Source organism: Chinchilla lanigera, unplaced genomic scaffold, assembly GCF_000276665.1.
Source record: "Chinchilla lanigera isolate Chin_1 unplaced genomic scaffold, ChiLan1.0 scaffold00053, whole genome shotgun sequence".
Lineage (NCBI taxonomy): Eukaryota > Metazoa > Chordata > Mammalia > Rodentia > Chinchillidae > Chinchilla > Chinchilla lanigera.
In genome coordinates, this window is record NW_004955454.1 from 5,278,169 (window position 1) to 5,289,195 (window position 11,027).

Here is an 11,027-nt window from a genome sequence, read left to right on the forward strand (position 1 = left end):
GAGCTCAAGGCCAGCCTGAACTGCATAGTGAGACCCTGTCTCAAAAAGCCAAAAAACAACGATGTTCAGCTCAGTTCAGAAAAATAATGCTCTATATCTATTCAGGAATTTTAAACAAAAACTTAGCCAAACAGTTTCTTTACTATTAAACAGTGATGTCAACAGAGACAGGCTAAACACTGCCCAAGCCCACTCCCTCTTCCAACACACAGAGGCCGTGCTTCCCAGCTCCTCTGTGGTTGCACCGGAACTGTGGGCTCTGGGGCGCTGCACGTGCCTGGCCAAAGTCCCTGCACAGGCACTTGGGCTCCTCCACAGAGACCTGCGAAGCCGCGGGCGAAGACAGCCGCATCACCAAGCGGAAGGCGCCGGGATCCCTGCGCTGCCACTGCGAAGAGAAAGGCCCAAGCAGCCACCCAACCCAGGTCCGATGCCGAGATGAGCAAGAAATATTCTGGGCCTGAGGTGTGGCTCGGGTCACCCACCTAGGAAGTATTAAGCCCTGGGTTCCATCCCCAACACCCCCCCCAAAAAAAAATTATGTCAAGTCAGTTTTTCCTTAACATATAGGTCTATTTCTAGGTGCGCTGTTTGTGCCTCTCCTGCAGCCAAGAGAGCACTGTCTTCATCACTGTAACTTTGTAAAACTGATCTGAGCGGGCAAGTCCACGGTCAAGGCAGTGACGGCGCCGCTAAGAAAAGGCGGTTTCTCCCTCCCCCTCCCGCTCCCTCCTTCCTTTTCCTCTTCCGGCCATTTATTCCTTTTATTTACAGTTTGTGTCCAAAGCGTATCAATTCCATGAGACCCTACTGTGAATCAAAGCAGAAACACACCAACACAACGGACAACCCAGGCGGATGCACTGCATTCAGGAAAAGCAGGATGAAGTGTTCTTCCACACGCACAACAGCTGCGGGTCTGCTTGATCTGGTTGTTCCCGTGTAGGTTTCTAAAGATGTGAGCGCCAAAAAGGATGTGGGTTATCAAGACTACCCGGATCTTCCTTGATACTGGACTACGCACTTGTCAGCGTGCGAGAATCCATGTAAGAGTTCAGGGGGTGTCTTAGTTTTTAAATCTTTGATTTCTAGGTATCAAGGCAGTTGTAAAAGATTGACTGCAAAGCTACGCTCACTTTAAGGCTCAGAACTAGGTTCTTTTTCTGTTTTTTTTTTGAGACAGGGTCTCGCTATGCAGTTCAGGCTGGCCTTGAGCTCACTTTGTAGCCCAGGCTGGCCTCAAACTCGCAACAATCTCCCTGCCTCAGCCTCCTGAGTGCTTGGATTACAGGTGTGCGCCACCACGCTTGGCTGGAAGCTTTTTATATTACCTGTTTTATGGCCTTATAGACTTAACAAGTGAAAACTCAATCCCCATTCCACATCCCATCCTCTGTTCTTGTTTTGAAGGTAGAGTTTTAAGCATCCACAATCCTTAAACCACATGTGAGAAAATTGTGTCAATTGTTATTTCTCTTCATTTTGTATCCCAACTCCCACAGATTTAATATGGGTATCCACCACCGATCAAACCTCCCACATGGCCTCTTTCGCACCAGTCAGATTAGGAATTCCCGACATTTTCTGTGTTGATAAAATAGGGTATAGAACTAGTAAATGTGATGCAGACCCTGGGCTTCCAGTCACCCCCGGAACTGGGTTTGGGAGATGGGAAGGTGAGGGTGCAGGTAAGGAGCCCGCCCGCTGACTTCAGGGCACTGCCCCTGCCAGGCTGGTGGCATCAGTTGCATTCCGGGCAGCAGAGGCATTCTGGATGAAGTTACTTGAAAACGGCATGACAGCTGTTTGGTTTGAATCAATGCATGGGGAGGAGCCAGAGCCGGAGCAGCAGCCCCAGCCTGGCCTCTAGCCCTCTGCTGTGGCTCACGGTGCGTCTCGCCAGAGGCTAGGTTTGTCCATGGCTCGGGACAGTTTCTCATTTCTGATCCCCAAGCTTACAGGTGATCGACAGGCATTTGTTGAGTGAATAAATGACGCCCAAAGGGGAAGTTAGAAAGAACAAAGGAAGAAGCAGACAAGAAGAGAAGGAATAAGCCCCTCCTCACTGCAGAGGGGTCTGGGCTGCTAGGCTGCCTTGGGGCTGGAAAGCCAGAGAGCTCTGTCAGCATGGGAAGAAGCAAGAGTCTCAAAGCTAGACCCCCGATCTCTCCGTCCCATAAAGGAAAAGTCATGTAAGACTTGGAACCAAGAACTGCAGGAAACTGCAAGCCAAAGCTGAGGCTCTGCAGCTTCGCAGCCGTTCACACCCTCAGACATCTTCCCACCCCCAAGCCCCAGGAGCTGCGAAGAGCCCCAGGCAGAGGCACAGGCGCCCCGGCACTGCCCTCCTCAGCAGCACCTCCAAGCACTGGGGAGGTGACAGAACGATGTTTTTAAAAAGACAACTATTCTAGCTGAGATATTTTAAAATTCCACCCTCGAGGCAGCATCCGGTTGCTATAGCAACGCTAGCTCGGCAGGGTGTCCTGATTACCATCCGGCTCACCACACAGCCAGAGGCTGGTCAGAGGCAGCGTCATCCGAGGCCGGCCAGAGTTCAGACCCCGAGCTGACCTGAAGAGACGCAAGGTGATTCCAAAGCCTGTTCACGGTGAGCCCTTGCGGCAGGATTAAAAACAGACTCTACCAGGTACTGTAGCGCCGGCCTGTAACCCCAGCTACTGAGGAAACTGAGCCCAAGTTGGGCACCTTCTTGAGACCCTGTCTCAAAAGTAAAATTAAAAATGTGTGGGGATGCAGGTGGTGGAGCGCTTGCCTAGCATAAAGGAGGCCCTGGATTCAATCCCCGGTACCACAAAAAGAAAAAAAGGGAAGCTCAGGGCTGGGGATGTAGCTCAGCTGTAGAGCACTTGCCTGGACCGGCATGCACCATGCTCTGGGTTTAATCCCCAGCGTTGCAAAAGGTCAGGGGACCGCACATCCCATTCAAATGAACATAGTCTTTATGGTTTTTATTCACCTGATTCCATCACAAAACAAAAGGTCAACATTTCCACTCAGTCTGAAAGTGAGCAGATGGAGGCATGTGGTCCTGTTTAGGTTCCCTGGTTTAGACAAAGGCCCTAAGCGACAGGACCGGAACTGGAGCTGAATGGGGGCCCCGCCCTCTTCTGCAGATTTGCATAAGTGACGGCAGGCAGCGCACACGCTGTTCTGCACCCAGCCCGGAATAGCTTGTGGTATCTTTAGGAAACCCAAACAAGTAAGCAAGGGAGAGAAACAACCACCGAACTAAAAGGACAGGAGCCAGAGGGACAGAGCCAGGGCAGAGGCGCTGCCGCTCTGTCCCCTGGATCTGAGGTCAGGTTCCTTGACTCTCCGTGCTTCGCCGAGCTTTGCTATCAGCTCCCTTCCCAGCTCAGCTGCTGCCCCATTTGCTCAGCTTGCCCTGGGCGGCCCAAGAAACCTCAGGGGGCTGCACAGGGAGCAGGACCCAAAGCAACGCTCGGACAGGGTCAGAGGCGGCCAGTGGGCAGTGCCATGTCTTGGGGAGAACAGTGACTCAGACAGGGAGACAGACCCGCAGGCCTAGCCCTCCCACTGGCTCTGACTTTGGACATCTCACCACTCACGGGAGCCCTCACAGGGCAGGGGTTGTTGCCAGTGACGGAGTGCCCCCTGCACCGGGCAGACCTGCAGTGGTTTTTCAATGAAAGACTGAAAGCCCCTTGCCTTTGAGCTCATTTATTACAATGGAATACCTAGGAATTGTCTCTTTCTCGGCTAGGTGTGGTGGCACATGCCTGCAATCTCAGCATTCCGGGAGCCTGAGCGGGGAGGATTGCAAGCTCAAGCTCAGCCTGGGCAACTTAGTGAGATCTTGTCTTAAAAAAAAAGACAGGGACATAGTTCAGTGTGAAGGCCTTGGCTTCAACCCCCAGTATAAAAAAAGGAACTGTCTCCCTCCTTTATGGGTTTTTGAGGCTCCAACAAAGTGTGAGTGGTGCCTGTTTTTAAACTCTGGAAAGGGGGCTGGGGATTTAGCTCAGCAGCACACCGCCGCCTGGCAAGCGCAACGTCATGAGTTCAATTCCTGGTACCGGAAAAAACCCAAAAACAACAAAAACAAAAAACCCCAACAAACTCTGGAAAATGTTACCTGCTGCGCAAGACTGTGACGCAAGCCAACAGCACCGTCTCATATTAGATAAGGCACTTCTGAAGGCCGGGACTGAACCGTGTCCTCGGAGTGCCCAGGACACAGTACCAGCTGAGTGCCATCCGGAGTCCCAGCACTGCAGCCAGCACTGCCAGGCGCCAGGAGACACCCATCCCACTGTCCTTCGGCTGCACAGCAACCCACGGCCGGGCTGCAGCTCAGCGCCACAGCACTCGCCCAGGAGCCCTGCGATCTGCCCCTGGCACCACAAAAATAATCAAGACGAAAGCGAGGAGGGTGACATCGAACATTCACACGCACGCACACACCAAAAGCCGGAACCCTGCCTTCGTTTGGGCAGCACTGTCCTTGCAGCCAGTGGTGGCTGTGTGACCCGACTGCGGTCAGCCAGACAGGACTGGAAGTCCCAGAAAGGGGTCCTCGAAGAGCTGGTGAAAGGTAATCAAGTTTGGGGGCTGCGCTCCCTCCCCCTTTCCCGCCTGCTTGTAACTGGGACAAGGCTGCCAAGTGGAACTGTGCCGCTTGCAGCGCGCACACCCACACCGGAGGGGCCCGAGGTCCTCCAGGCTGCCCCGGGGCCACTCTCCTTTCCCTGAACTGCCTCTCCTTGACCCCGTTTCCCTCACGGATGCATCCGGTGCTCCAAAGAGGCCATTTCCTTCAGACAGCCCTCTGGCTACAGCACTGCCAGCGCCAGTTCTACAGCCAAGAGAGCAAGCTCGGAGGAGTGGAGGGAGCGGCCCCGGCACACAGCTGCTGAGCGGCGGGGCAAGCTTTTAACTTCTGCCGAAGGCTCCAAGAGAGAAGGGAAAGGAAGGCGCTTTGTCCTGCAGGACTCCACAGGATGCACGGGCCTGCAGGGACCTTCGATGGAGCAGGTGCCCACGGCATCCTGCACGCGCACAGTGTGCCCGGTAGGACGTAGGACGCACAGTGTGCGGGAGGACGTAGGACAGCAGGACCCAAGGGCCTCGCAGGGCCAAGTGCTATGAGAAACATAAGCTGGGGGAGGGGGAGGTACGGTTCTCCAGAGGAAGCCACACAGGTTTATGGGTGACCTCACATCCGATCTTCTGTTTGTTTTGTTTTTGTTTGTTTGTTTTCACATCCAATCAAGAAATGATGGGGAAAGGGGAGAGAGCGCATCTGGTGCAGATGTTACTGCAGGGACAAGGCCTGGGGGCAGGAGGCTGCGCAGATCCGAATCATGGACTGAGCAGCCAGCCATGGTGACGCACGCCTGTAATCCCAGCACTCTGGAGGCTGAGGCAGGAGGACCACAATGAATTCAAGGTCAGCCTGGGCTACATAGTGAGAGCCTGTCTCAAGATAAAAACAAAATTAAATAAATAAAATAACAAAACATAGTCTGACCAATTACGGGCCAAAACGTGGAGAACAGTAAGGATGGGGGAAAGAGGAGACAAAGCAGGGCGAGAGGAAGCTGTGACAATGGGGTGCAAAAGGCCAGAGGCCTAGACTGGGTGGTGAGGCTGGTCCCACATGGGATGCCGGATGCATGAAGGTGTTAGTGTCCATTTCAGTGCCAACCCCCACGGCAAAGCTACAAAAGCCAACCCCGCCCCCGACAGACATCCTGCTCTAATCTAATCCACAAATGTCAACTCTTCCCGAAAATGCCCTGCCCACCCAAAGCCTCCCACACACCAAAGGCAAATCCTCCAATGCGCAGAAGTCAAATCCACTCAGCCAAAATTTTCACGCCACTCCTAACGGTCCTGCCGCTCTACCTCTACTTAAGCTCAGCCCCCCGCCCCCTTGCACGGTCTCTATTCTTAGTGACTTGCCTGCCACCACCTCTGCCACAGTAAAACTTCCTTCTGTCCCTATGTCTCCTACCTATTCCCTCCGTCAACCTTACAGAAGGCGCAGCTGATGCTGGGATGACGGACAAGCAGGGCTCCAAGCCTCAGGCCTGGACAGAGACAGGGCCTCACTGATTCACTATGTCCCTCAGGCTTCGCTGGAACTTGCAGTTCTCCTGCCTCAGCCTCCCAGAGTGCTGGGATTATAGGTATGCGCCACCCACACTGGCCTTACTCTCGGCCCCCCGGCCTCAGCTGGGATTATAGTGTACCTCCACATCTAGCCCAGGAAGGTTTCAAGCAAGAGGGGAGGAGAAATCACTGTCACAAGCAAATGACTGATAGAGTAAGCTGAGGACAAGGACTAACCTGGTATGTTAGTTTTCTGTCACTACAACAAATACCTGAGATACGTCAATTTAGAAAGAGAAAAGGGCCAGGTGTGTGGCACACACCTGTAATCCCAGCACTCGGAAGGCTGAGGCAGGAGGATCTTTGTGAGTTCGAGACCAGCCTGGGCTACAAAGTGAGCTCAAGGCCTGCTTGAACTAAACAGTGAGACCCTGTCTCAAAAAGACAAAAAAAAAAAAAAAAAAAAGACACAAACCTAAACTGAGCAAGGCTCTGCACAGCTGCAATCCCAGCACCTGGGAGGCTGAGGCAGTAGGGTAATGAGTTCACACCCATCTTGGACAGCCTTACAGACTGAAACGCTACACCTCTCCCTGCTCCCGAGCTGGCCTATGTGCACCATCACCCACTCTGCTCCTCCCAGGACTTTAGTACATTCCAGACAGCGCTTCACAAGAGCAGCACAATGAGTATTTATTAGGATGATTTTAATTTAAAAAAATAAGCCCCAAATTTCTGGGCAATAACCTAAAATACAGTGAAAACCAGCACATGAGACTTGGCTACACACCTGCTGCCAGGCGGTGGCTCCACACCACCCCGCAGGCCTCCCCGTTCTGCAGGAGGCCCTGCTGAGGGGGAAACTGAGGCACAGAGGTAAAGGGGCCAGCCTGTGGTCAGCCTGCCAGGAGAGGCGCTCAGGAATCGGGCTGGAAATCACAAGGGCTCCACAGGAAATGCGGCCCCGGGGACATTTCCGTGGCCAGCGCTCATCAGAAGAATAAAGACATCTTCTTGGCCCATGACACCCCAGCCTGGGGCACGGGGATCGGCCTGGGCCAGGTGCCAGCACACAGGTCCCCGCGCCGGCACTACCACGGCCAGCCCTCCTCGCGGAACGCCAGCCGCACGGCCGCGTGCACGTCGCTCACCACGTGGGATGCCTGCAGGAGCGCAGGGCTGAAGCCGAAATCCCGGTGCCCATGGAACGGCTGCTCCCTAGAGCCGGGCTCCCCGGGACGGTGCACGCCGGTGCACACCAGGATGGAGACGCAGCTCCGGGTGGCGGAGGGCCACTGCTTCTGCGGGCCGCCAGCCCCTTGCCGCTCGGCCTGCACGCCGCGCTCCGCCATCTGCAGGTACTGGTGGAACAGGTTGGCTCCATAGACATCCGACATGGGATTATCACTGGCAGGGGAAACGGAAAGAGACCCAAATTCAGTGTCCCGAGGCAGAGGGAGAAAAATAACAAGGGGGGCGGGCAGAGTGCGGCTGAGATATAGCGAAACAAGAGGGCGGAGGCGGCGGCGGCGGCGGAGGGGAGGGCGGCAGGGGGACAGGGCGCGGAGAGGACGCTCACCCCACCGCGTACAGCCTCCGGATGGGGGCGGTCCAGCCTCGCCTCTCCGCCTGCTGCCGGATCAGCTGCTCCGCGTACCGGTAGGTGAGCAGGCTGGGCTTTCCCATCAGGGCCTCGTAGTGCAGCTCCTTCCCCGTCAGCTTCTGGTAGATGGCTTCCAGGCACAGCAGAAAGGTGCCGTGGCCAAACCTGCCAGGGAGAGCACCCCGCAGCTCAGCCCCGGCCCCAGCCCCGACACCCGCCTCTCCCTACAGGCTGCGGGGCCACAGCGCGAGTTCGGGCCACCCCCGCCAGGGCCGAGCGCCATGACAGCACAGCAGATGGTGCCGCACGCGGGGTCCGCCGCTGACACCTCACTTCACACACCCAGAAACTGAGGCACGGCAAGACAGCAACGTGCCCACACTGGCAGGGCTGGCTCACGGTCCAGGCGGCTTCAGCGCTACTTAAATTCGTGCCAAACTACTGGCTGCCATGTTCCCCTTCTTTGTTACTGCCAGCACGTTGCATAAAGTACATTCCCCACCTTCCTAAAGCTAGTTGTGGCCACGTGACTGAACTAGCATCACTCAATGAAAGCAAAAGGGCTGGGATAAACTTTTACTAAGTATCTTCAAATCGGGTGGGGTGCTCTTCTCTGTCCTCTACCCTTTCCTGCTACCTGGAATGCTAATATGATGACTGGCATCCAGGCAGCCACTTTGGATTATGTAGTGAAGAGTATAGACTGCACAGAGGAAAGACAGAAGCCATTGTCTCAGTATTGCCTACCTCGGACTTCGGTCACATGATTAAAAAAAATTCTACCTTGTGTAAAACACTTTTGTTGCTAGTCGCACACCTGTAATCCCATCCTCAGGAGGCTGAGGCAGGAGAATCACTGTGAATTTGAGGCCAGCCTGGGCTACAAAGTGAGTTCAAGACCAGCCTGACCTCCATAGTAAAACCCTGTATCAAAAAGACAGACAATTTAAATAAATAATTTTTATTTAAATAAATAATTTTTCTTTTGGGTTTTCATCCCTGGCTGCTAAATTGAATCCTAATTGATCCCATGCTATACACTGGTTACTTTTCAGACTCACTTACATAAAGAATTTTGCTTGCTTGCTTGCTTTTCCCGTAGTAGGGATTGAACCCAGAACCTTTGCCCTGAAGTACAACGCTGCCTCTTGTGGTTTGTTTTTTTTTTTTTTTTTTTGAGAAAGCATCTCACCAAGTTGCCCAGGCCGGGCTCCAACTGAGATCCCTCTGCCTTGGCCTCCCAAAGGGCTGAAATTACAGGCGTGCGCCACCACAGCTTGTTTTCAATTACTGAACTAAACTTTAATCTTGTGTGGCTTAAAAAGTGAAATTTGCCGGCTGCTATTCCGTTCCCAACCGATCCCCAGTCTCCGAGTGCTGAAGAGCAGTACTTCAGAGAAAATACGGGAAGCCCGAGCCGCAGAAACACACGTCAGAAGCCACAAGGGAAAGCAGCCCACGCAGCAGTCTGGGAGCCCCCGAGCGCGGGGCCTGGCAGCGGGCCTGGCCCCAGCACCAGCGCTCACTGACCACAGAGCTCACTCGCCATCAGCCGCAGGTGACGGGAGCGGGCTCTAGCCCTGCGGGGAGAGCAGCCCACAGGACAGAGCGCCACCGCCGGCCTCACAGTGAGGCATCACAGACACCAGCCAGGGGCTGCCCACCCGCCCAGGAAGGGCAGGAGAGATGATGTCTTTGGAGGGAGCGGGCATGGGAGCCCTGCCCGAGGCTCGGACCCCGGTCTCCCCACCACTGACCAACCCTGGCTGCCGTGCCCTCCATCCCACAGGAGACACAAGCAGCGAGCGAAGCAGCGCTGCGGGAGGTAAGATGAGGCACGGACACCTCGGCGCTGGCCCTGACGAGCGCGCTGTGAGATTATGCAGAGCAGACGGCGTGCGTGAAGAATCATCTCTGTGCGCCCTCACACTCAGTGTAAGAATTACCGGGTAAAGTGATGCTCGAAAGCCTTCCCAGAGGCCCGGTTACTGGGGCAACTACGGAGCCTGGCTAGGTGGGTGCCAGCCCCCGAGCATCAGAATGACAGGGACAAACTGCCCACAGGACTGGTCGTGCAGCAGCCTGCAGTGGACCGCCGTGGCCAGGGCTGAGGGCCCCGTGTCCCCACCTGGGCATCTTGGCCTCAGCCATCCAAAGAAGATCCATGTTGCTGGCCAGGACCGGGAGGTGGGGATAGGGCGCGGTCGCCAGGCCGGTGCCAGGGTTCCCGTTGCTGAGGAGCACGTCCACGATCAGCTGCAGGCTGGTCTCCCATCGCACTGGCTCGCCAAGGAGCAGCACCCCTGAAAGAGCGAGGGCGCGGGGGTGAGGGGCGCAGGACCCTCGGCTGCCCTTAGTGGCGGCCCCAAGAGGCTGTGGAGACGGCCGGTGAGCCCGCCGGGAGCTGCTTGCTGCGTTGCTGGCACCCGGGCAAGGCTGCCTTCCTGAAGTGCAGGCGCAACAAGAGGGTCCCGGACCGCTCACACTGTTACTGGTGGCCACTGGCATTCAAAGCAGCTAAACAGGAAACGCAGCAGGTCTCCCACTGCTTCCTGTTGACGACAGCTCTGCCCACCACCACTCGTGATCCCCGAGCTCTCTGCAGGGGGCGTCAGCCACTTCTCTCAGGGCCCCAGGGACAGGTGCACCCCAATGGCCAAGAGCAGGGGTGTGGACCGACAGCCTGAATCCCCGCCCCAGCCCTGACAACATTCTTGGCAGGACAATAGCCTCCACTGTCCTTCTCCAAGCCTCACCCTACTCAGCTACGTAACAGCAGCACCCACTTATGGTGTGGAGGGTAAGGATGAGACCAGGGAGCACGTAACCCAGACACACAGCAAGCAGGCAGCAAGCAGGAGCGGTCTCAGCTGCGAACCCGGGAACTGAGCCTCAGCCATGACCGTCCTGATCTGGGGAGGTGCATCGGGCCCCAGGGACAGAATTCAGTGGGAGAGCGCTTGCCAGGCACACCCGAGGCCTGGGCTCCATCCCCACCGCCAAAAAAAAAAAAAAGAAAAAGGAGGAGGCCGCGGCTACATATCTTAACGCTAATCAGGACGCAGGTACCAGGTGAGGACAGTCCTGTACAATTGAAAGCTGTCCCACAGCCTAAGAAAATCTGAATATGTCACCTGGTATTCACATAGCTGGGCAATCTGGTCATAACTACTTGTTCTAATCCCATTCTGCATATAATCACAAAGGTTTTTTTTCCACAAAGTACTTTTGTACAGTTTTAATAAACACTGATTTTTCCTAAAATGCAAGGATCATTTGCATGATCATCAGAAGACTCATTTTTCTTTTTAGTTGTTTTTTTTTT

At 55.1% G+C, this 11,027-nt stretch overlaps 1 protein-coding gene and 1 pseudogene across 2 annotated transcripts in view; one reads left to right on the forward strand and one right to left on the reverse strand.

Moving 5' to 3' along the window:
- Positions 1 to 5,133, forward strand: part of LOC102026829 — an 11,950-nt pseudogene extending 6,817 nt beyond the window's left edge.
- A 1,634-nt stretch (positions 5,134 to 6,767) lies between these two features.
- The window catches only part of Cecr5 (cat eye syndrome chromosome region, candidate 5), a gene marked incomplete at its 5' end in the record, with an annotated part of 10,034 nt that continues 5,774 nt past the window's right edge, over positions 6,768 to 11,027 (reverse strand). For both annotated transcript variants that reach the window (XM_013520237.1, XM_013520236.1), the window contains 3 exon segments: positions 6,768 to 7,506; positions 7,679 to 7,867; positions 9,831 to 10,005. In XM_013520237.1, the coding sequence (XP_013375691.1) occupies positions 7,191 to 7,506; positions 7,679 to 7,867; positions 9,831 to 10,005 (680 nt within the window).